Source organism: Aulostomus chinensis, chromosome 24 (assembly GCF_037954235.1).
Source record: "Aulostomus chinensis isolate RoL2024-O1b breed Wild chromosome 24, RoL_Achi_v1.0, whole genome shotgun sequence".
NCBI classification, from domain to species: domain Eukaryota; kingdom Metazoa; phylum Chordata; class Actinopteri; order Syngnathiformes; family Aulostomidae; genus Aulostomus; species Aulostomus chinensis.
Window position 1 is genome coordinate 3,371,985 of NC_141343.1, and position 24,938 is coordinate 3,396,922.

The 24,938-nt window shown below is 44.4% G+C and overlaps 1 protein-coding gene across 3 annotated transcripts in view; it reads right to left on the reverse strand.

Annotated features, from left to right (window-relative positions):
• Window positions 1-24,938, reverse strand: part of nlgn2a (neuroligin 2a) — a 182,304-nt gene that overhangs the window by 98,596 nt on the left and 58,770 nt on the right. For all 3 annotated transcript variants that reach the window (XM_086196886.1, XM_086196887.1, XM_086196885.1), the window contains one exon: window positions 14,074-14,934. In XM_086196886.1, coding sequence (XP_086053012.1) covers window positions 14,074-14,575 — 502 coding nt within the window. In that variant the 5' untranslated portion in view covers window positions 14,576-14,934. The remainder of the gene's footprint in view (window positions 1-14,073; window positions 14,935-24,938) is intronic.

Genomic DNA, 24,938 nt, shown 5'->3' on the forward strand with positions numbered 1-24,938 from the left:
ACGGCGTAATCTGATTTGTCCTCTAAACTAGTTTTGAAGATTAAAGGTTTTTTTTTTCTTCTTCTACAAGCTATTTTACGACCGGGCACCACTAGAGGTTCACATCTGTAGCTCCAACACCCCGACCAAGGCACCGGGTGTATGCACACACTTCATTAACGCGGGTACAGGAATGCTGATTTTACACGGATGCACACAAAAATGAGTTTGAACAGTAGTTCAGCACTGACAGTATTTAACTAAGATCTGAATCTGATCTCCCTCTGAGAGGCGGCGCAAAGAGACGTATACTGGAGGAAGTGTTGTGGTTCATTTTGTACGTGGAGGGATGCGGCTTAGGAGTGAGGCAAGTAAATATTCATATAGAAGACATTATGCCTTTAGCACTGTTTTGTCCTCTTGAGGACTGAAATATAATAAAACCAAACGCTTATTGACATGTGCACTTAAACAGTCAAGTAGGTTCAAATTTATGGATATGTATTCTCCATTTTAGCACTGCTGTGGCTGGATCTTGCCTCCGTTTGTATAGATTTGTTGATAGCTTTCAAATTAACGGCACACTGCCTTATCTCATCTGTAAGATGCTCTTTAATTCATAGCCTAGCCTCTACATTACTGCACGTTATGTAACAACTGCTCCTGTAATTCTGACAGTGAAAGCTGAAATTATCCCATTCAAGTATTTGATAATCATAACAGCTAAAAGAGCTTATTATTGGCTTCATTAGCTGTTAGTATTTATGAATCTACTCGCTGATGTTAAGAAGATCATAAATTATTATATAAGCTGTCATGAAAACAAAAACCTGACACTTTGGTGAGATATTTTTGTTACTGCGTTACCTCAACGGTAATCAGCGTACTGTTACTGTACAGTTACAGCAGGTGTTGAGTAATGCTCCTACTGACAGGAGTATCTGCATGTGTACTACATATACTGGTATTTCTTTTTGTCCCTGTGAGAAAACAGCAGAATCAGGCTGACACCCACACTGCTTGGCTCTGCTCAACCCTGCTAGGAAGTTTATGCTCACAAACTTTGCAGCACATTGTAGAAGACGTCGAGGAAAAATAAACCGCCGAGGGACGAAGTATGTGAGAAGGGATCCTGTACTGCAAAGGTCTTCAATTCAAAATTCAGTTGTTATTCTATAGCGGCTTGAGTACAGTGTGTAGTATAGTATATAATATGACTCGTGTGCCTGTGTGTAATCATCAGGTTGTGCTTATTCGTTTGGAAACAAGGAAATACTTGTGACAGTATAAACGGCTGGGTGGGTTTGGTTCTTTATTTCATGGTTTTTACTTCAACTTGAAGGTCATCAATCAACCAAATATTTGCAAAAATGACATCAAATGCTTCTACTAACAGAACAAAGAGCCACACTTCGGTTTTTGAGACTACCAATAGTAAATGTACACGCTTCTATATTGGGTAATTGTATTTTTGACTAAAATGTGCTTTTGTGTGTATTTTTACCGCTCAGCAACACTCCTCACCTATGACTCAAACAGATGAAGTGTTCTAAATGAAGTGCGCGTACACGTGTTGCGTTGGCTGAGCCGTTGGCGCTACAGATGGAAATATCATAACTCCATGAATTAAAATCAACTTCCAGTCATTAGTGCTAGGACTCAGCTTGATCTCAGCAGCCACTAACTAGCGATGACTCGCAGCACTTCTCTCCCACATGAACATATCACCCAACTGGTTTCACCAGAGGAGGAGGAGGAGGAGGAGGAGGAGGAGGAGGCCTTACCTCTGGATAACCTCCTGCTTGTTCCATCTACCCCTCCTTTCTTTTTTAGCTCTCCTTTTCTCTCTTGTTCACTCTCTGCCCTTACTATTCAGCGTTGTGGGAGGCACTCGGAGCAGCAGGACCTGGCAGAGGTAGCTGTTTGTGAGCAGGAAGGGAAAAACTCATTTGCATTCACTGCCACTGGCCACCTCGGCTTCAGAAGCCCAGAAGAGATGGCCCTTTGAGCTGCACTGAAAGAGTTGGAGTGTGTGTGTGTGTGTGTGTGCGCGCGCATCTGTGTGTGTGTGCGCGCGTGTGTGTGTGAGAGAAGGAGAGAGAGAGCGAGAGAGAGAGATACACACACACACACACACACACACACAGATGGGAGGCTAATATGAAGAGAGAGCAAACATACCTAACAATGTCTGATGAGCGGTGCATGTGCATGTCCCTGTGTTTCTACTAACTAGCACCATTATTACTCCCCAGGCAGAAGAATTCCAGTTTTTTGTGTTGTTTTTTTTTTAAAGCAGCACAAAAAGCGCCGCACAGGTTGCAGGCTCTTTGAACCGCCTATATCGTCTTTTCTCAAGGTTACTTTAACAACACCTGCAGTCTGAAAACAGGGAACAGAAGAAATTAGTCATGGAAAAAAGGATGTTTTTGTTAATCCCTCTGCAAGTTGTTCCTCAACATCAACATCAATGTATAAAGGAGGACATTCGTCCTATTTAAAAACTAAATCATGAGTCCCAATAATCAATAGCACATATCATTTCTCTTTAACTGTTGCTCGCAGCATCACTCAAATGCTGCCGGCTCCATCAACAGCACAGCAACAGGATAGCTGACCGTGCTAGCCGGAGAAAGGCTGACTCGGCAGTTCAGCGTGCATCTGTATCAATAAAGCGGATAATTAATTCTAAAAGGCAACTGCACTGAAAGCGGAGGACAATTTATGAGTTTACAGTGCTGTTACTGCTGGAAATGACACTGTTGAGAACAGAGAGCTAAATCAGTGGAGTTGTAGCGAGCTGAAAGATGCTGAAAACGCTCCTTAGGATGGAGGAGAGCTCGCCGCCTTTTCCACATCTGAATGAATCATTTCACAAATAATGACAAGAGCTTTGGCATGATATAATGCAGGGATTTCAGCTCAAGTCTATTTTTGGCAAAAGGGAATTCCGGTTTTGCCGGTGGAGAAGCCAGTGAAACCTTTCTCTCTGGCCAACTAATGCACAGCATATCTTCATTCTGTCAGTAAAAGGGAGGGACGAGTGGGCGTAGACGAGGAGGAAAATGCAGAAAAATTCATGGAAGCCTGTCAGGAGGCAGGAATTCTAACGCAGATGCAGATCAAGTCTGGTAAAGCCGAGATGTTACCTGAGCATTGGTATCTGGCTCACAAACCCCCACCAGACCCCATCTTATCAACCAGAGAGGAGTCACAGTGAGCGGATGCTTAAAGAAAGGCAACAGGTCTCTTGAATCTGACCAAGACTTTGCGAGGAGATGTCGCCAGATACACCGGAATAAAGTGCACAAATATGCGGATCTGGCAAAGAGGGGCGTGCAGCAGGTGCACGGGTGCTGAAGGAGCGGTGAACCAGGAATTCCGCTCAGACGCATTGAGCCAACATCAGTAAAAAAAAAAAAAATCTGCTATGTAGTTAGGGTGTTTGGTACATGGTAGATTTAGAGGATGAATGAATATACAGGCAAAGAGGCACATCAAATTTGAGGATTTTTGCACGTGATATTATCAACTATACCTCCAGAATCCAGTTCGCCACATTCATGATAACTCTATGGTCCCATGTCAGAAGATCAACCGGAACGTCAGAAGAACGCGGGAGTTCTTCATGGACTACACGTGGAAATCGGGCGGTTTACAAGTTTGCAGCATAAACACGTCCACCTGTCGCAGCTGGTTTGAATCTCTGGATCTCAGTTTGGCGTGAAAAGCAGACGTCATGATTCAGGGGCTCGTCATGATAGGGACGTGACTGAGGGGTTGATAGATGCCTAGAAACCTTTAGAGCTACTGTTGCTAAGCCATACAAAAGTGCCTCGAAACAAAGTGATTCACGATACCTCAAATGGAATTGAACATTGATCTGATGATGTAAATCACACCAACCTTCCACTAGCTTGAAAAGATTCAGGGAATGCAGACGGGAGAATCTCATCTGCTTTTTTATCGTATATTAGATTATAGTAAATACTACGTAGAAACATCTGGAAAGCTCCTCGGATTGCTTGTTTGGGATGAAAACCTGGCAACATAATCCCAAAGAAGGCAATCTCTTCAAAATCTTTTGGCTTTACTTTGCAGTGGAACTACTCAACAAGGAGCGACCAGGAACTCGGAGCTAAACGGGCTGTACACAAGACAAGAGATGTTAGTAGACGTCAGATCTCGTTCCACAAAAGTCTGAAAAACAAATATGTTTTCAGGACCTTCCTTCTTTGCTTCCGTCAGGTCTGCACAGATCACCTCGACACATACCACAGAACTGAGAAGTTCAAGAAGTATCTTAGGTCAGAAGGGTAATCCAGACGGCGGCCGCCGTTGGGAGGATGACTGGTGCTTATTTCTAATGGATTGGAATTAGATCTACTTCATCAGTCCTCATGTTGAATCAGATGATATCCCAGATTGTGCAATTATTTAAGCAGTGTTTTAAAGTCAATTCACTCTCCTGAGGCTGAAGAGATCATTTAAATGGGCTGTCAGTGGCTAAGTCCTATTTCTGCCTTCACTGCTCATCCAACGCATATGGACTAGGAAGCTGCGGGAACCTGAGGAGGGAGGGAGCGAGGGAGGTGGGGGGGCGTACAATGGTGGGAACATACGAGGAAGAGAGGATGGATGAAACAGTGGTGATGCAAAAAGGAATGATGATATGAGCAGAGAGAGGGGGGGATATGGTGGGTGAGGACAGTAGAGTTGATCAGACAGCGATAAAATGTGTGAAAACACACGGCTGAAATTAATAGGATCATGTGATGATGACACACTGAATTCACACATGCATTCACACACACACACACACTCCTCTTTCTGCCTCTATCTGACTTAGAGGCTATAAATAGCTGGAACTGAGCCCTTGCTAATTCCTTCATTCAGAGTCAAGTGGAAAGGCAAAATGCATGCGGCCTTTGATGACAAGAGGATACAGGAAGCTGTGGATGGTTGCCAAGACAACACCTCCGCCCCACTTCCTCCCTTCTTGTGTCTTCAGCCTGTTTATTCCTTCCCTCCCTCCCTCCCTCCCTCCCTCTCTCAGTCACCGGCTCCGTCTTCATTTCAGTCTCACTGTCGATGCCGCTGCTTCAAGCTGAAAGCCTCAATATCTGATCAATACCATAATCTGGCAGTCAGATTCGTCGTGCATTCTGAAATCACTGCATGTGTTTACAACTACACTAAGACCCAACACAGAGGAGGGACATTTGCTTTCCCTCCAACTAATCATTCCTCTGCACCACAGAGTGACACCTGCCAGTCTAAGAATGACTCCAAGATACAATCAAGCTGAAATATCCGTTCCAGACGGAAGTCAAGTGAGAATCAAGAGCCTTAAAAATGTACTTTTCTCCAAGCTGCAATCATTTTTTTAAAAGTTAATACCTTGAAGCATGACTCAGGCCGGTTCACTGGAGTGAACTGAGGAGGATTAGGAAATCATGGCTGCCATAATTAAAATGCAGCGAGATCCTTTGGAAATGAGATGTAGAGATTTCAGGATGTCTGAAGCAAAAAGGGCGGAAGAGATCCGGATGGATTTAATGCCTAAATTTTCATACATGTCTCAAATTTCCTCCTCCTCTGGTTATATTAGCTGAAATGGTGTTATTATAAAAGCACCCACCTAAAATAAAGTTACACTTCAATCCAGGTTTCACAGTTTACCCTCGAGAAATTAGTATTAGGTCATTAAAAAAAAGAAAGCTTAACTGCATACAGCAGCTGATAGGAAATAGCAACAACCAGCTGAGCGTGCATAAAAACATACGGTAGCTTCACCCGTCTGGGTGAGCACAGATAATCACCCACAAACTAGTTTTTTACTATCTGGATTTTCACATTCCTGGATAATGATGTGATGGGCCGCACTGACACGGCGGCCATCTTCCTGTGACATCACGCTTTGGACAGGAAGCCAATATAAGATAATATGGTACTGGTTCAAGGATGAAGGCTCGTATAGATGTGGAAAAAAAAAAAATCTGATTCATTTTTAATATTCCATCGCTTCTATGGTTGATAAGAAACTGAAAAAAATAAAAATAAAACAAGAAGAAATCCAAGAGAGCCATCGGCCATAAAACAAGAACGATCACCTGATGGTTCCACGAAAGTCTCCTCGTCTCATGGTCATCTCAGACAAAATGACTTTTAATAATAAATAATAATGTCATAGCCTGGCAATAGTGTAAAAAAAAAGAAAAAATAATTTTATATATATGTGTGTGTGTGTATTATGACATCAAGCATTGGAAAAATAAGGTTACAAATCCAAATACACCCTTTAGATTTAGAAAAGACACTGCAATAATAAAACAGACGATGTTAGCGGAGCTCCGTCATCGTCCATCACACTCGCAGCGACGCTCTTCCACACACCTGATAGAAGTCCCTTCATACTCATTTCTTGGTGAAGTTATGATTCACCTTGTAAGACGTCTTAGCTTCTGCACTTCTGGACATATTTTTAATGACCTTTCCTCCATTTCAACAGGCCATCAAACCCACCGGTGACACCAATTTAGCAGTCAGCAGTTCTCCTTACACTTTATGTCTCACATTGCGTGAGGAGTGATGCGACTGTCACTAGCAGCGTTTCTATAAAATATCAATCCAAGAAACGGCTGCAGAGGGAGAAAATGCCCGTCAGTGGTTTGAACTAAGTCAAGTCGATTTTATTTGTCAGGCACAACTAAAGTTCTCTCCTGACACTTCCAAGTAGAGCAGGTCCAGCACCTCCCTCCTTCAATGAACCTCCACCCAACAATTCTCCATCAGCAAGCACATCCTGCAACAGCAGCCACCAGAACCATCCTTTACCAGGCAGGAAGGTGGAGCAGATCCAGGATCAGCGGGGACGGATGTCTGCTTTGACCTTTGACCGTTTGAGGTGGATAAACCAGATAATGTTGTGTATATTTCCATCAGAAGATGGCAGTAAAGGCAACATTTGAAGGCTGTAACCGTAGAAGAAGAAAACCCTGAGGTAAAACAAGTTGGTGCTTTCTTTTGGTTTACATCCGTTTATCAGCTAAAAATGTCTTTCAAGAGGTCTGGAGGAAGTGCTGTGTGTCGGACACACGATCGCTCTACCACCAGACGTGTTGCTGCTTGTCTGGAGAACAACCAGGAGGACAATGTTGGCAGAAACAGCTGGTCAGTCACATGACTTAAAGAGTCCCTACCTCAGTTCTTTGTTTCCATCTCTTGGTTTGAGCATTTCATCTTGAAAAAAATAAAATAAAAAGGCAAAAACCACCTCAAGCCAGCGAAAAAGCTTTTTTTTTAAGGTAAATTTGAGGTGATTTTAAGACAACAAATCATATCTGATCGATGTCTGTCGAAGCTGAACCCTGACATGACAGCCTGCCGGTGCCCATCGCCAGCTGAGGATCTGTCCCCGACGTGTACTGTCGTAAACTTCTTGTCTTCGAGTATATCTAGAGGTACTACATCAAAGGAAATTGGATTTGCTGTTTTAAACTAGAAAATTTTGTTGCTTCTCCTCCAAGTTGCTGCATCATTTCCCCAAGGGGTTTATAATCTGATTATCCTGGCTTAACATCAAGTCAGTTACATGTCATACATTGGTGTTCAACCCACCGAAAATCTTCCCCTCTCCTCCAAGTCACACACTCCATTACAAATGTATGTTTTCTTAATTTGATCTCCTAATTGGTGGCGTATCTTGAAGCAAAAGAGATTTAATAGACTAAACACACTGTTAAACCTCTCCTTGCCTCACATGGAGAGCAAACAAACCACAGGACATACAGTACACATGCGCGTGTCCTCATGTACATACGTGCACACGCGCAAATCCACATGGAGTAAAGGTCGCTTTTCTGAAGGCTGGACCGTTCCTCCTTAGCTGTATTCACACCGAAACAATGTTGCTTAGTGCAATTAATTCTTGGCCCTTCTGACCAGGATGCAACAGGAGGGAGGGGAGGGGCTTGTCTCCTAGATACCAAACCACCAAGTTTGTATTCAGTACCATTCTCCGAGAGACACGGTTGTTACTGTCCTCGCTGCCCTGCACCTGCTGTACAAAGCCCACAGACGCCATCGTGTCTGGGTGGGCAAGTTTCACCTACTCCTTCGGAAACTGCCCCGCCTGGATGATGAGCATTTCCGGCGCCACCTGAGGCTAACCGGTGCCCAGTTTGATGAGTCGTCGGCTAGCAGGATACACTCTAACTACAGGCATTCTGTCCTGCCTGTGGAGCGCCTGTCCATCTAGCTCCATTAAATGGCATCCTGTTCCGCGAAGATGCTACAGACGTGAAATTCCGTATCGCCGTGGAGCAGCCACGCCCCTGGTTCTGCTCCTCGCTAAGAAAGCTAAATAATGATTTAAATTTAGTCACTTGCACGATGCCTGGAAGGAAGCAATGATAAGAACACTCAAGCCCGCTGATGCTGTCACACAGCACTACGCTCTATCAGTCACGTCAGGGTGCTAATAAAAGCCACAATAGTAAAACTTCTTGGTTCGATGAGGAAATTCATGCCTCTCTCCCGTCTCCACGCTGAATATTAACCCAGTCAGCATCTGGAGGTAAAGGAGCACCGCTAGTTTGGCTCTTCAGATAAAAGAAAAAAGAAAAAAAACACAGCAGGCCACAGCACATCTAAGGTCCACTAATTAACTCGTCTGTTTAACGTGTAACCAAAGTGTAACAACAACACTGTGGTTTAAGAGATGATTTATCGGTTCCCAAGCAAGCAGACCCCTGAAAAGCACCAATAAATTGCCAGGCTATGTGACCACAGTACAAATATTGAGTTTGTCATCTCAGTTTGTGCATGATTTTTCTAGCGGTGCCACTGTTTTAGACCGGCATCCTTTGCCTGTGTTTAGAGAGAAAAATAACATGAAGAGGAACTGCAAGACGGCGATGCCGCCTCCTTCAGAGAAAATGACTGGTGCTGTATTTGCATGGCAAGGTTTGTGAGATTTGGACATAAGCTGGCCAACATCCATCTTCCATAGACGTGCTAATTAGCGGCAGTACAATTTGTGGGGTCAGATCTGTGTTTTAACACGCCAATATCAATACTGCATTCTGACCTGATGATTTCTAGCACTGGTACATGAGTCTGGTTTGTCTCCTTCAGCTTTGGCTAGTACAACATCGAATAAAACTTTTTTGGCATCAGAGTGAGAGTATGTGCACGGGAGAGCATATATCCCCGGGATCTACAGGTACCCACGCTGTATGAAAGAGCAATTGTTCATTCTAGTGGAAGCATATTTTGCCTGCAGAGTGATGGTGATCTATTTTGCCTTTTTTCCTCACCTTTGTTCTTCAGAGGGTACATACTGGCGCTGATAGGAGAACAGAGGCCCCATTAGGAAGATGAGCAGAACAATTAGGTTTTTCCTAGCATCAGACATCATATGTATCATATTTTCACTGCCTCTCGTTCCCTTTCCGTCACTAATTTGTTTGTTTTTATCTATTTGTATTTATTTATTCTTCTCAAACCCTTTGGCGATGCCGGTGTCATTGGAGCGCACGCAGCTCAATGCATCTGGAGGCATTATTGTGTTAGTATCGAACTCTTCTTGATGAATCTCCTAAGAAAATTGAAATATTGCAGAACGGGCAGATGTGGGAGTTTGAGTTTGATGCATGGAGATAGATGAAGTGTCGGATGGAATAATTTATGAGGCCCTCAGCTTGCACCCTGCAGCTCAGCCCGAGAAGCACAGCGCTGACAAGGCTGAAGTTAGCGGTACAAATCCAAATCCTGGTGGATTATCTGGCAAAACCAGTGTATACCCCTCTTCGATCAGAAGTAATTAAATAGAACTAGCGGCTTAAAAGGCTCTTTGTAACAACTTATGAGAGTTGACCCCAGGCGTACCACCAGTATAGTTCCACAGAGTCAGAAATTGCCTTAAACTCCACATTTGTATAGTTGCATGCACTGTTTTCTAGTTACTGATCTTCAAATGGCAAGCAGGATAAAAGTATTAGTTGACTCCTGTTGCGCAAATTAACATTTTTCACTTTCCTGTGCTGGAATGTTGCAACAGGAAATAAGGCATGGAGAACAGGATGATCAAGAAGAAGTAGGACTTTTACATATAAATCTTGTGGTTTGGAAGGAAATGCCAGGCTGAAAAGGTTTTAAATGAAGTATTTACATAATGAAGTATTTACACAATAAAATGTAAGGATATTAAGAACTACTGTAGCTGACAAAGCTGCAAATGAAGAGTTCTGATTGATCCCAGCAACACTGTCCTGGAGATCAGTTGTAAATTCATGCAGTGAAAACAACCTTCAATTGATGTTTAATGCCATGTAAAAGATTCGGTAATTATGACCAGAGGAAAGACAGAAATCCAATAATGTCAATACACACTGAGAAGATCTGGAGGACGGTTGGGTTGGAGAATCGTTCCCATGAACCCTGGACTCAGGAGACCCAAAATCAATCCTTGCTACCAGTAGCAAGATGGAAGATGGTGTTTTGATGCATGTTGAAGCGGGGGACGAGCGTTTGTTTCTCGTCTTAAACAACACAGCCATTTCGGAGGGAGCAAACCACGGGACAACAGATGGATGCGTTATCTGGGCTGGAGGACTTGTTGTTCTGGCTCTCTACTGATGATGAGATGGACATTCTCAAAATCTACTTTTTCAAGCTAAAATCAAAAAGACTGCCTCTGTAACAAAGCAGAGCTAAATGAGGTGGGCTGTATTCCCCATGACGTCTGGTCTGGTGTTAATGGCTGCTGACTGCTGAGAGAAGCATGTGGTTTTGTCTGTGTGCTTGAGGCAGCAGCGGTGGCGGTGGCGGTGGCGGCGGCGGCGGCGGTGGCTGGTCCTTCCCTCCCTTCCCCTCATCCATCGATCCACAGTGACTCTGCAGGAGCCAGATGAAAACCTCTTGCTATGATTTATGGGATGTCATCCTCCAGGGGTATCGGTGGAGCCCCTCCCTCTCCGCTTTTGGTGAGGGAACAACCTGCCTGAGGGTGTAACTAGCTCCCCTGGGTCCTAGGGCCTTACATTCTAGCACAATCTGAATGGGGTTGGTTTATAGAATTGTAATCTTGGTAGCGTAAAGCTTGTGAAAGGAGGGTTGCCGGTTCAATCCCCAGGACTGGCAAGGTACATCTGAGTGGGGAAAGTGAAAAAGCAGCCACACCCTCATCACCACCACTGAAGTGCCCTAAAGCAAGACCCTTAATGGATCGGACGGGGTTGGCTTGCATGTGTAAATTAGATCAGAGCATCGCTCTCAGTGAAACCAACGGGAATAAATGAAGGCTACAAAATAACCACCCATTTATTCTAGTAAAAGTTCTAGTAGAGCAAAATTAGGACCACCCTTTGATGGGGTGGGCACACTGGAAAAGACCAAATATCAGTCTATGCTACGTGGCTACGCATGAGGCATAGCATGAGTAGCATGTTAGCAGCAGTAGCTAGTGCTCCATTTGTGTGTCCACACAGACAAACACTGAAGTTGTACAGCAAAGGGGGGGGGGGGCTCGAAGGCCAAAAATACTCTGGGTTGAATTTATGCAAGCCGGCCTGTGCAGACAGCTTGATCGATTAATATAAAAGGGTTTCTTCTGGACACACATGAGATAAGTGTGTCTGAAATGTTTCCTGTGTTGCTGCACCCAAACAGCCTCTTCAAATAAAACTTGTCCATTTAAAAGTTGGTTCGGATATTTTTGTTCTGGGAGCCAAACTCCCAGAAAGTACGAACATTCTTATTTGCTGTGTGCTATTTTGCTGCTGTTAATTGGAAAATGTTACAGTGAGGTGATTATTACACTCCCTAAGTTGTTCAAATTCAGAATCATATAAATTCATGGGTGTAATTACTGAAACAGTGGCAACACGTAAATTAGGTTTGCAACTTACGAAGTATTTGAGCATTCATTAAGGAGCAATAAGTAACCACCAAATGTTAGCTTTTATTTATTTATGAACTAACACATTCATGACAGAGGGCCCCCCCCCATTTGCACTGATGGCAGCATTAAGAAGTAATTCTGCAGGCTTAATCCACTTAAAATGAGAGGTTTTTAAGAGATCTGTCTCAAGGGTGTTCTAAAAAAAGGGATACAAGTAACAGGCCTCAGGAGACTCTGAGACAAGCAACATTCATGTTCCAAAGGAAAAAGGAACTGAAAAGAAATCAACGGCAAAAAAAAACAAAAAACAAAAAAAGAAAACAACAAGGTGGGTGGGGGTGTCTCCATGGAGAGCAAGCTCTGGCTTGCTTATCACTGGTGGTGCTATCCTTGTTTCCTCTCCTCTCCTTAGAAACAAGGATAGCACCACCAGTGATAATGCTAAGATATCAGTGCCACCTGATGCCACCTCCACACACTCACCTATGGAAAATACACATTTATAGATCTCATATTTATTTCAGTGACTGGACTGTCATGGAGATGGTGAGTCTCTTATAGCGCTTGCATTTCAACAAAGTCGCATAAGACAGAAAGCGGGGGGGGGGGGGGGCAAACTGTGTGACAGTGTGAAATGACTCAAGACCTGATGTATAGGGTTCTATATGTGCCTGAGGAGCTATAAGTAGTTATGACGGGGTGCTGAGGGCTGCGGCTGCAGTGAGGACCGGAGTGGAAGGAGGAGTGTTGAGCTGAGAAAGACTTAAAAAAAAAAAAAAGAAGAAGACAAAGAAAAAAAGTCCTGAGAAGCGTGAAAAGAGAGAAGCCATTGTGTACAAGTGAGGAAATGTTAGAAATCAGAGCCTCAGAAGACAGGAAAAACATGGATGGATACAAACGTAAGTACACACCAATCTCTGGTTCTACTTTCATTTGTGAGCGTGTGCTCGTAAAAAAAAAGAGAGTTAATCCGAGATATATCGTGTCAGTGCGAATAATCAAAACGCACGTAGAAAAGCAGTGAAACCAGCGAACATGACTCTTACACCTTTTCTCTGCGAGCGGTGCCAGCTTTGTTCAGCTTACATTAGAGGTAGAAAAATGAAAAGAAAAATGTGAAACATCTTATAATAACCTGGGTAGGGAGAGAGGGAGAGAGAGAGAGAGGGAGAGAGAGAGAGAAGTGATGGAGGTCTCCATACTTCATGTCACACCTGCTAACAAAATGGAAATATCTCTGACTGCTCACACACCTGCCCAGGCAGACAAAAATGTGCACATGATGGTATAAAAAGTAAGAAAAGTCAAATGCTAGCTAATCCTTCTCTCATAAAGCACCTGGAAACTGCTTTAGTCCTGGGCCTTTGTTCCCCTGCTTTGTAACACCTTGAATGGGTTACGGTGTAAATCCACAGAAGAGTAATTGAAAAATTATTTGACTCTAAATGGAACATTTTGCAGAGAGTAGTTTCATTTTTTTTTATGGAAACTCTCCACCACACATTTCTGTCCTACATCTTAAACTGCAGGAAACACACGCAATATTTGTGGTGTTAACAGTCGTGCATGAACACAGAAAGGATTAAAAAAAAAAAGAGAGGAATAAACACTGTCACACATAAAAACTCCCGGATCCTTTCACTTACGATTGTTCCTAAATGACTGTTTGCTAACCCCCCGCCAAGAGCAACTGTCCAATCACCGCACGTGGAAATGTGTTTCAACTGTGGATTCAGACAGCTTCCATTGTTGAAACACCAGAAGTTAAAGGAATTTTTTGGGTTTCGTGCTTGAACAAGCTTTTCTTGTAATGCCACTTTGTTCCACAAGAGGTGATAGTGAGCTACTGTAGCGTGAAGGAGCGATCCGTTGACAAGAGTTTAACTCACCAACATTGTTCACATTCTTCCCAAATTGTAACTTTAAAGCACTCGGTGTGTATTAAGTGTCACATTTTCTACTGTGAGAATTTGGTGCTCCTTTCTTTTGTGTCACAAAAACCGCAGAAGCCTCTCCTTAAAACTGAGAGGGAAATATTAAGAGAGAAGGAGAGTAAGAAAGAAAAAAGAGGGAAATACCACCAGTGGCTAAGAGAGACAGAGCTTAGCAAACAGTCAATTAATTCTTCACCCAATACTCTGTTAGCCAGTAACCCCCCCCCAGCCCCTCATGTAACACCGTCTACTCACCATCCTCCGTGGGCACGTAGACGTTGAGATAGAGGCAGTCCTCGCTCTGGTTCTGGATGTAACCGGCTGCCACGTCCAGGTTGTCTGTGAACCACACAGGCAGCATGATCTCTGGCAGCACACCGTGGACGTTCTGAGGGCACACGGGGGCAAACTGAGTGGCGTTGCGGATCTCCTGCCAAGATCCAGGAGCTTCAGGGGGTTGAAAGCGGCGGTCGCCTATGGGTGCAGTGGCGTAGGGCACGCCAAGATACTGCTCTACCGGGCCCAGTATCTCATTGTTTAAGTCCTTTTTGATGCCTCTAAGCTTGCCGTAGTTGGTGGTGACTATTGGGTGCTTCGAGGGGTCCAGCTTCTGACTTGAGGCCAGGCTGAAGAGGAGGGCCAGGCCCACCACACACCAGTCCGCCATGACGGAGCTTCTCCTGGTCGGCAGTCTCCACCGACTTTGTTTACTTAAAGCAAAAGGAAGTGAGTACATGAGTAGTTTCATCCTGTTCATCCAGCTGCTTTTAGTCTGTAAAAATGCAGTAAAATCCAAATGTCTTTTTAAAGGTACATTGATTGTATCCAACAGTCTGGAGGATTAAGTGTAGGAGGGCAATTAAAACACAGGACCTTTAAGAAACTTAAAAGAGCCTTTCTGAAAGACAAGGACGTGGAGGTACTGTGGAGGGTAAAACCATGTGCTGGGGGCGAGGAGGGTCCCTCAGGGTGCTGGAGAGGGAGGTCGGACCTCGGCGCGAGTTCCAGGTCAGTGATGATGTTGAGCCATGGCAGTCCGAAACATTTCGCCAGCCATGGTTCTGTTACGTTCCATCCCTGTCGGCCTTACTCAGATGATTGGACTGATGTTTGTAACTGCAGAGAGAGAGAGGGAGAGGGAGAGGGAGAGCAAAGAGGGTTAACTGATAGTCATACGCAGTAAACATGTGAAGGACAGAGAAGGTGGGGTCATATAGACCTGATAAACGTTCCATTCGCTCCAGTAAAAACATCATTTCCTCCTCCTCTGTTGCAGTGAGATGAAAAACACGACATCAGCACAGAGCCTGATGTGATAATTAAGGAATACTGTGTCATTTTCTTGACGTTTAATGCCCCCCTCCCTCGCTTTTTGCGCCGGGCTCTAAGCTGGGGAACCTCCTATATTCTCTTGTGTTGAGAGCACATTTCTACACATCTGCACATCTTTTATGCATCACTAACTGGAGCACTTGTTCACCCCCGTCCTCCTCTGACCTGCACGAGCGTCAAACGTTGAACTGCTTCTAAACCTGCCAGCTTACTACTAACATGCACGACTGTAGAATTAGAGTGTAGCTAACAGCTGATGTCATGCCACAACCCCACTACTGATACTGCAATATTCATGGTAATTAAATTCCTGTGGGCTTTAGAGCGGAGGTTTGAAGATGATATAGTAGACAGCATGGATGTAGAGGAGAGACAAAGAGGCCAGGCTTTCACAGCCCAGCAAGGTCAAAGGTCAATGATGTGTGCCTTTAAGCAGATTTTAGACAGCCTGGGATGCTGCATGAAGATCAGATCTCCATTAGCTGTGACCACAGCTGGAGTCCCCACCCAACACGCTTGCACGTTTTATAGAGGGAATACAGTAGTAAGAATGTTGGTGTCCACAGTAAACCAGAACATCATGTGATGTGTGCACTAATTGACATGGACATCATTAAAACTTTGTTTTTTTTTTAACAGAAGCGAGCAGCTGATCAGCTAAGGGATGTTTCTGCAGTAATATTTTGCGGAGATTCCTCTCTTTGTTTCTGCATGATGCCCTGAGGCAGTGTGTTCCATTCATGGCTCTGTACATTAAAGTCTTCATCACCTTCTCGGTAATGTGAATTCAATGCCTGGCACTGCAATCTTCTTCCATAGAACAGAAACCTGAATATATTTTTTTCTACTTTTAGTGAAATATTTCTAAGGCAGTACAGCAATTAGGCAGTAATTCTACTACGTATTTGCTTTTTTTTTTCCTCCAACAAATCTCACATTTTGACAGTTTTTTTAGACAAGCCACTGCAAAAACCACATCAAAACTCAAGCTTTCTGACTCGGTGTATCTCAGCTAATACGAGGTCCATCCTTACATGTGTGCGACCTCAACCCCCGTTTGCATTTCCTTCTTCCTCATATCTAGAACACTGCTGATGTGGGTTTTTTTTTTTTCCAGATATTGCCAAAACGTGAATGTTATCCTTGGATGACACACTTGAAATATTGATTCATTTGTTTCTGAATTTGAGGACACGTAAGCAGTAGCAACACTGTAAAACTTTTTGAGAAAGGTTTTATATTAAAGCAGAGAATAAGTGTGGAAGAGTTTAAAACCGTCTCATGAGACACCGGGTTGATGGAGAGATCAACATCCAAGCCAACGCTTCAAACCACGAAACAACAAAGGATGGGAGCGATTAAGCGGAGGAGGAGGAGGAGGAGGAGGAGAGAAAGTCTGTGGAAGGTGGTGGGGTGGACAGGGGGCTAATTTGACCCTGGTGCTGGCCCTGTGTCACGGTGGGATATTAACCTCAGTAGATGGACGATGATCATTACAATTGTTGACACTATTAACCTAATAAATGGATAACAACACACAACAACCTCTCTCTCTCTCTCTCTGTATATTAATATTTACATACTTCGCCACATAACTACATTAATAGGTGTGTGTGTTGACGTGCATGTGTGTTTTATGTACTTGTGTCTATTGGACTTGTAATTGCTTCATAAAAAAATAAAGTCATAAATCGACTGTCTCTCTTGGGTGGTAAAAGTCATCGTTCATACCAGTTTTAAGATTATTCCTCGTGCCCTCGTTTATTAAAACTGATCCATCTCCAGTTGTCCTTCAGACTACACATATAGACGGTTGAACTAAGTAAACAATCCACACCCTCGATATTCTCTATCCCTGCAAAATGTCACACAACTCCCATCCAGCATGTCAGGGCACAGCACGGCTGAGAATCCCCCCCAGCACAGACTCGCTCCAGCAGGACCAGTAACTTGGCCTATCTGGACCCACTGGACTGTTTCCAATTTTTGGATCCACTCGTTTGAGAAAGTCCTCCAACTTGACAGGCTCATCAAAGGAGCCGTGTTCATGGCCCTTTGAAGTTTTTACAGCGGTCATAAAGCAAGACTCCTTGGCCTCCATCTCCAGTCGTGAGTCGTCTCTGCAACTTGGAGAGCTTGATCAGAAAAACCCCACAAACACAAATACCAGGAAGCAGCTCCTCTCCCTGAGAATCGGCGGGCTGGTGAGACATCACGTGGAAGCTCGTGATTCTCCTGCTCTGCTCTGTGAGGCCCACTAACTTTGCCTCTACTGCCTTTCAGTTTTTTGACAATGATGTGGATGCACACTCCACCTTTTCTTTGTGCTTCATTAAAGTTGCATCTTTTGCCCGTAGCGTATTGGTTTCTTCCTCCAGTGAGGATATCTTTGACTGGAGGGCATCAAAGTGTCGCTCATGGCGAGCCAATTCCTCCTCGGAGATGGCCTCAGCTTTGGACGAGTGTTTCTCCATCGCTGCACCGTTGCTCTTCCCATTCTTAACACGCCTTCCAAGGCTGTGTGCTGGTCTCGGTTCCACTTAGAAACAACAAGTCACTCAGAACGTTGTTTTAGGAGAGTGGCTGACTACTTCAGACCACTAAATTGATTTAAAAAAAAAAGAATTACTTCAACTGCACTGGGAGCAAGTAGGTGAAAATCTGTGAATTCCGCATGGAGAACACAGCTAGGAATTGATTTCAGTCCACTTTAAGGGTGTAAGACTAAATTCTGAACTAATTCACAACATTTCGCTGTGCCAGAAATGGGATTTTGCATGACAACAGAGGCGAAGATCAATCGGTGAAGGCGTTTCCTTAAATCGAACTAAATAATATTCTCAAATAAATGTAGAAACCTCTGAAACTAGGAGAGACTTTCAAGGGTTCTCAGCACTTGAGACTAAATTGGTTGGCCTTGGACACGGCTACGCCTGAGCTGCCATCTTGTATTGAGCACGCACGTAACTGAATCACACGTGAGCGGTTACCCGTTAAATATTTCAGTCTGTTGCTACCTTCCTTTTTTTTCTATTTACAATGACCTCTTCTTCCTTTCATGTTCTGCCTTACTTTACCACCACACCGTAATAGTCTAATTTACAGACATCATTAACTGCGATCACATCGCCTGCACCCGTGGAAGAAACTCTCTTGTTGTTGTCTTTTACTCTCCCCCCACTGCCAATAAAACCTTTGAAATTGAAAGTAAGAGAGGTAAATATCCGGAGGCGAGACCCGAGATAATTAGTCTATAGGCTGATGAGCAGCCAGTCTGAAGTGCATTCATGTAAAAATACAGTTTCTCATCTACAACAAACTCTTTGAGGGGAGGATATAATCCAACTTGTGAGGAGGAAAAAAAAACGCGTAAAATGGATTTGTGTGCCTTCAGTAATTGTGAGAGCTTTAAATTCACTCCACGGCATCACTACGGTGTCTGTAATCGCTCATTGTCTTCTTTTGGTACAGTGCGTTCAGCCTAAATACCTTGCTGCCCGCCTTTGTTCCTCTCACTGTTGTATTGCCTACGCGCCGATATCTGTGTTAGTGTGTGTGTGTGTGTGTGTGTGTGTAGGTGGTGGTGGTGGCAGGGGGGTGGGGTGGTGTCTGGGTGTGTATCCTCTCACTGATGAAGCAGACAGCACGTGTGTGTGCAATAATTAAACCGTGAAGGGGTCGGCTTGCCCTGCGCCGCACGCAATGACGCGTCTTCCATCGACCTCCACACACTTGTGTACGCTAAAATGTACCGTGAAACCTCCATCTTCCAAAACACATGAAAGAGACTGAGAAGCAGAGTCGAAGAGTGAGAGAAGGGACAAAAGCAAATGCATGGTTAGAGACCCTTCAGAGTCCTCCAGTCTGCAGCTGCTGCGTACTGGCGGTGCGATTTGCGTCCCGGAGCCATATAGTATGATACTGCATGCAAGGCATTTTAAACTTTAAGAAAGTTGCCATGAAATCTGCGTTACAAAAATGCTGTCAATTATGCCAATACCCACTGTGAAATATGAATTAGCACTTCAGTACATCAGTATCAGGAGTCAGGCTGCTGGGGATAGCAGGAGAACACTACTCTCATTGTTTCTGTACATGAAAGCATCTTTAAGGTAAGAAGAAAGGTGTTCATTCATTGAGACTTGCTAGTTAGCCTAGCTGTTCCAACCTGCTGACAGCATCTCATCCAAGGACGTGTCCATGCAGTGTGGTGTCTACTGTGCTTGTCTACAATTGGCTAAGCTCTCCAGGTCAGTGGAGACTTCAAGGATGCTAAAGCCGCTTCCAGAAGGCCCAGGAGGGGCCGCTGAGTTTTGGTCGCCAGAAGCTAGCTCGGATGAGAGTGGGCAGACACATAGCTCTGGTGAAGGAACTGTGGAGCGTGTGGAGCAAGCGATGTTCACATCCACAACGTCATTGTGTTCTTGGGGGGGGGGGGGGGGGGGGGATCGATACAGGATCGCAAAACAACTCTACCAGGACAGCTAATTGGGTCACATCCACAGGACTGAACGAAAGGGGTCAAATGGACTCCTCTTGCCCCAGACCTGCCCCCTCAGCACAGTAGGGCAAAGAGTTTGGAGAGGGTCCGTGCAAGACAAAAAAATACTGCTTCAAATCTACGACTCTGGCAGGCATGAGTGTGCCTCCAGAATTTCTGAGTGCATTTAATTGCTAATTGGCTCTAATAGAGGGACTAATTGGTCCAGCTTTTCTGGAAGCAGTGGGAGAGTTTAAGTGATTGATGAAGCAGAGAGGGAAAGATGAGGTGGGGGTGACTGGTGGAAGGAGAGCAGGACATGGCAACAGAGCAATATGGGAAAGAGCCATGGAAGAGTGAGCACACGCCATCACACAGACAGGTTTAAAGAAGTTCACGAGCTCGATCAAATGGTCTTTGGGCTAATAAGTGTCTAAACTCAGGGGTTCAGACACTCACCTCTCCACGACCCCTTCCCTCACCTGCTCCCTCGCTCTCGCTTGTATTTCTCATCCAAATATGCACCGCCACATAAATCTCTGGGTGACAAATTCTTCCTCTGATTACTACGGGCTCTTTTGCCACAGGGCTTTGTGTATCATTCAGCATAAGCACAAAAGATGCACAACAATGGTAAAAAAAAAAATGTGTTCCATGACTAAATGTTATTTAAATTCAGTACAAACCAGGCCTTAAGGGAGTTCTTTTTTTTTTTTCTTCTTTGCAATCCACAGCCAGCTACTATCTGCAAGCCGAGAGGTCTTCGGCATCCCACTTCAGGCTCCAGCCACTAACCTGTTACATCCCTCTAAACCAGCAGTAACACTGAGCGGCTGGTTACACTGGAGCCCCGTGTTTCCCACATTCTGCATTGTAAACTGTTTTCTTGTCTGTACCAACATCTCCTGCACGTCTGTCCCTCCTGGTGAGGGATCCTCCTCCCCTCCTCACCCTGAGGTTTCTCAGATTTTTCCCTGTTAAAGGTTTTCTATGGAGTTTCTCCTCAGTCGATGTGAGGGTCTGAGGGCAGAGGATGTTGTTATGATGCCATGAAGCCTGGAGACAAACTGGTGGTGAAAACAGGCTCCACTAATAAAATTGCCTTGCCTTGCCTTGCCTTGCCTTGCCCCAGGCTGAGGACCAGGACTCGGTTCTGTCAGTGAGAATGGTGATGCCAAATTGGTTGACCAGCATTTCTGCTGCCAATTATTAGCGCAGTAATGCTGCTATCATTAAACTGAAAGCTTTAGACTAATCATGTCACCAGTGTTCGCAATGATTGATGAGCAAAAAAAACCCACAAAAAAAAACAGCTGAATATTTCTCACCAAGGTTCCTACTTAAGTATTCAAACGCACATTAAAAATATTAAAACTACATGTGAAACTACAGCCATACATGGCAGCTTAGCTTAGCTTAGCATGGAGACAACTTTGTGAGGGTTTTTGAGAGAAGGAGGCAGACAGGATCTGAGGAACCAACGGCTCTTTCGCACCTGAATCAAGACTTTTCTTTCTGATCCAATCCAAACTTACAGGCGTGAAAGTTACCTGGTCAACGGTCCTCCAGGTGAACTGTGGTGCAGTTTGTTTGAGGCGGAAAAAGGAAGTGAACAATAATACATTCAACTTATTGGCTGACAAATGTAGGCGATGATGCTGCAAGGTGGGGAGGACAGATCCAGGAGAGGAGGAGGAGGGGTGGGGGAGTTGGTTTTTTTTGTTGTTGTTTTTTTTTTACTTGTCTATAAACTCATAAGAGGAACTAAAAAAGTTTTGCTGCTCTTAGACAGTTTTATGTGGCACCACAGGAAAGGTGTGGAAACACCTGCCAGAGGTTTGGCATTAAGTAGACTAATAAAACAAAGCTAAAGCACCGACTGAAATGCTCCCTGCAGTTTAAAGTCGAGTGGAGGACAAATTAAGACATTGTTGCACATGCAGCATCATTGAGGACATGGGGGCGGAAGCCCGGCACCTCTCTGCTCTGACCACATAGCGTTTGGTAGCATGGTTTGATGCTCGCGGGCAGATGACATCGTAGAAGCAAAGTGGAATGAATTTAAAATTCCTATTACTTGCAACTTCTCCCCTGAGTGGAAGTGTGACAGTGACCTCAGATGATATTCAATCAAACAAGAATTAAACTTACAAACAAGGATCCGACCAAAGGCTGCGACAGAAACCAAACTGAGCTAATCACACAACGAGAAACAGGTGAGAGGCCACAAGGTGTCAGCAGCAGGGCAGGGACTGACCAGCACTGATTACCAGACAGGATACAGGTGAGCACACACACGCAGCGCTGGAAACCAACCAAGACAGGAAGTAGAGCAAACCAGACGAAAGAGGGAAGTGAATTTCAAAATAAAATATGAACTGACGAGGAAACACAAAAGAAAACACAAATTACTAAGAAGCGATGCAAAAACCAGTCCGTAACTAAAAGTCCACATGGTCCAGCATGCCCAGTGTCAAGTTTAACCTTATCCAACCACCTACACATAGGAAATACGATAGTGGCGCCACTGTCTGGACTAACTCCTCTCTGCATAACCTGTTTCTGTACTCTGGAGTTTCTGTAACCAGTAGCAACTGCACATTGTCAAAGTAGAAATTAACCTTGAATATGTTTGAGTTTTAGCTGTTCTTGACCTTCCAAAATTTCCAAAGATCATTGTGGTAGCAAAAAGTTTGTCCTGGTTCTCCAGCAGCCAACAAATGTGTTTCAGAGTCAAATTCGACCAGCTGCAATCACAATCACGCTCACATAAATTCCCCTCCTTTTTCCTCCAATCCAGCCGCAGACTCATGCCCCGTGCATGACAAAGTCTGAGTCCGGGAGCCACCACTGCTCACTCCTTTTCACGTTTGCTATATAAGAAAGTCAATGTCCCTGCATCTGTGTGTCCATGCCAGCCTCCACATTTACAGCATGCATGCATGAAAATGTACCAAAACTGTGATATTTTGGGGGATTCTCTGCATATCTGCGTTGATCACAAAGTAACTCTGAGAGTTTGGTTGAGCACAAAGGTTCGTTTCATCTCTGCAGATGCCACATTAATGCCAGGCGATACGGCGAACATCAAGGTACGATTGTAAGTCGGAGCTTTTGGGTTTGCCATCCTGCTAACAGCCTCTGTGTGGGCTCAGGATAGCAAAAAAGAGCCAAGGGGCAAGTCAGCGCCTGCTTTATTTCAAAGCTCCATATCTCTCTCTCTCTCTCTCTCTCCACAAAGAATCAAAGTCCAGCAAAGGTTCAAGATGGAGGGAAGAAACAGAGGTATGTAGAACAGAACAATCACCCCTGGATTTATATCTTCACAAGAATTCTAACAGCAGGACTACAAGTCTCCAGTCGGTCATCATCACTTTACCGTGCACTGGGTGATTCAGCATCTATTGTGTTTACTCTTATTATCCTGAACCGTTACCGTATGTGTAATATAATCTAACTTACACTGAAGTTTTTATGGTAGACTTGCAAAAGGCGCTTGCACTTTCAACTGAAAGGCAGCATTTTCAATGTCTTCAGGATGTAAAAAATACAGGAAGTGACTTATGTGCTGTCATTTATTCTTCACAGACTTCTTAAATAGGAACTAACTGAAATACTTGATTATATCAATAAAAATTAGAACCTGTGAAAGTGGAATTCTTTGCGTGAAATATAACTGCCAAGCTTTTGAATGAGGGTGGGTTTTCACTGAGATAAAGTGTGGAGGTTACAGTGATTCCACAACCACTACTTGGACTTTCTTCTGGGTGTTCCCGCAGGCGAATGTTGACTGCATGTTGATCTACGAGCAGATTCACTGATTTGAGTGCCAATTTCCTTTCTGCTCGGTTAAAATATGAATTCAAGAAGGAAGCCAACCTGCAGGATTAGTCACAAATTGCTCAGCGCCCGATCGTGGTTAGTTTTACTGCACAAGTATGAGGCGGGTCCGCTGAGTCTGGACTCACGTTCGCCAACATCTCATGTCTAAAATGTTTGTTTTTCCCCGGGGAAAAATGTTAAAAAATATAATCCTTTATTGCAGTATTTTCACGCGTCTTCATCGATGCATCTATTCTTTGATCTGATCCACAGTCTGCGTCTTCATCAACGTCATAAAAACTGGTGTTTGAAAAAAATGTTACGTGGGTGCTTTAATATCCAATGTCACAATGAAACATTCCGTTTCATGCAGTTTTTTCCCGCAACAGTGAAGAATTCACACTAAAATAAATGTTCCTATTCAGCCGTTCTAGGTTACAATGAAGTTATCAGCCCCCCCCCCCCCCGACTCTATTCAATCGTTGCATAGACTGGGCTGACAGAGGAGGAGAATGGGCTGATCGACTGCCAGCTGCAATACAGATACAATAGATTCAGAAACTGAGGGCGGGTGGTGGCACGATGAGCGTGAAGGGTGTGTGTGTGTGTGTGTGTGTGTGTGTGTGTGTGTGTGTGTGTGTGTGTGTGTATGTGTGTGTGTGTAAGAGGAGGCGGGTGGGAGGGGCCGCGGACCACTGGAGCACAAAATTGGTAACAATGTGTAGGCAAGAGTTAAAAGCAAATATTTACAGGGCTTTAATTTGCATTGGGAGCAGTGAGTTTCTGGTGAGGGTCAGCGCGTCTACAGCAGAGATAAGGAACACGGAGGGGCATGGGTGGTAATTAGACAGACACTGGTAGATTAATCACAAGCTGACAGCACAGCCTCCACACAGGCACATCCACCAGCGGTGCACAGCCCCGTCAGTCCAGCTTCCCCTCACCCGAAGAGGATGCTCCTTTGCCAAGCGCACTGTCGTCTTCCTTATTTTTTTTCCATGTTTCTCAAGCTGCACCGCCCTGCTGTCGCTGTCTGATTACCGGCTGCTCCCTCTCCCTCTGTCCTCTCTTGGATCTATAAATCACCACCTCTGAATCTACACCCCCCCCCCCCCATCTACTCTTATTTAGAACAGCTTCTGAGCTGCTCACCTCCCTCCAGTGGTGACAGTGTGGTCCAAGTCTCCTTTGTTGGCTGGAGGTTGCAATGAGAGAGAGGGGGATATGGAGTGCCGCCATTAAACACGTTCCGTCATACATATTTTACCATCGTCTAAGTGGTTTTGACCTTGGATCAAAGTACTTGAGGTTACAGCACATGGGAAAGATGCAAGCAGATAACTTTTAAGAGTTTCTAACAGCCGTAATTAAATGTGGCTGCAAATGGTCTTCTAAAGCTTTTCACGATCAAAACCTTTCTATCGCTTTGGTTATGTGAAAGGACGAGGAACATCATCAGACGCTGTTCGCCGTCGGTGAAACGTCT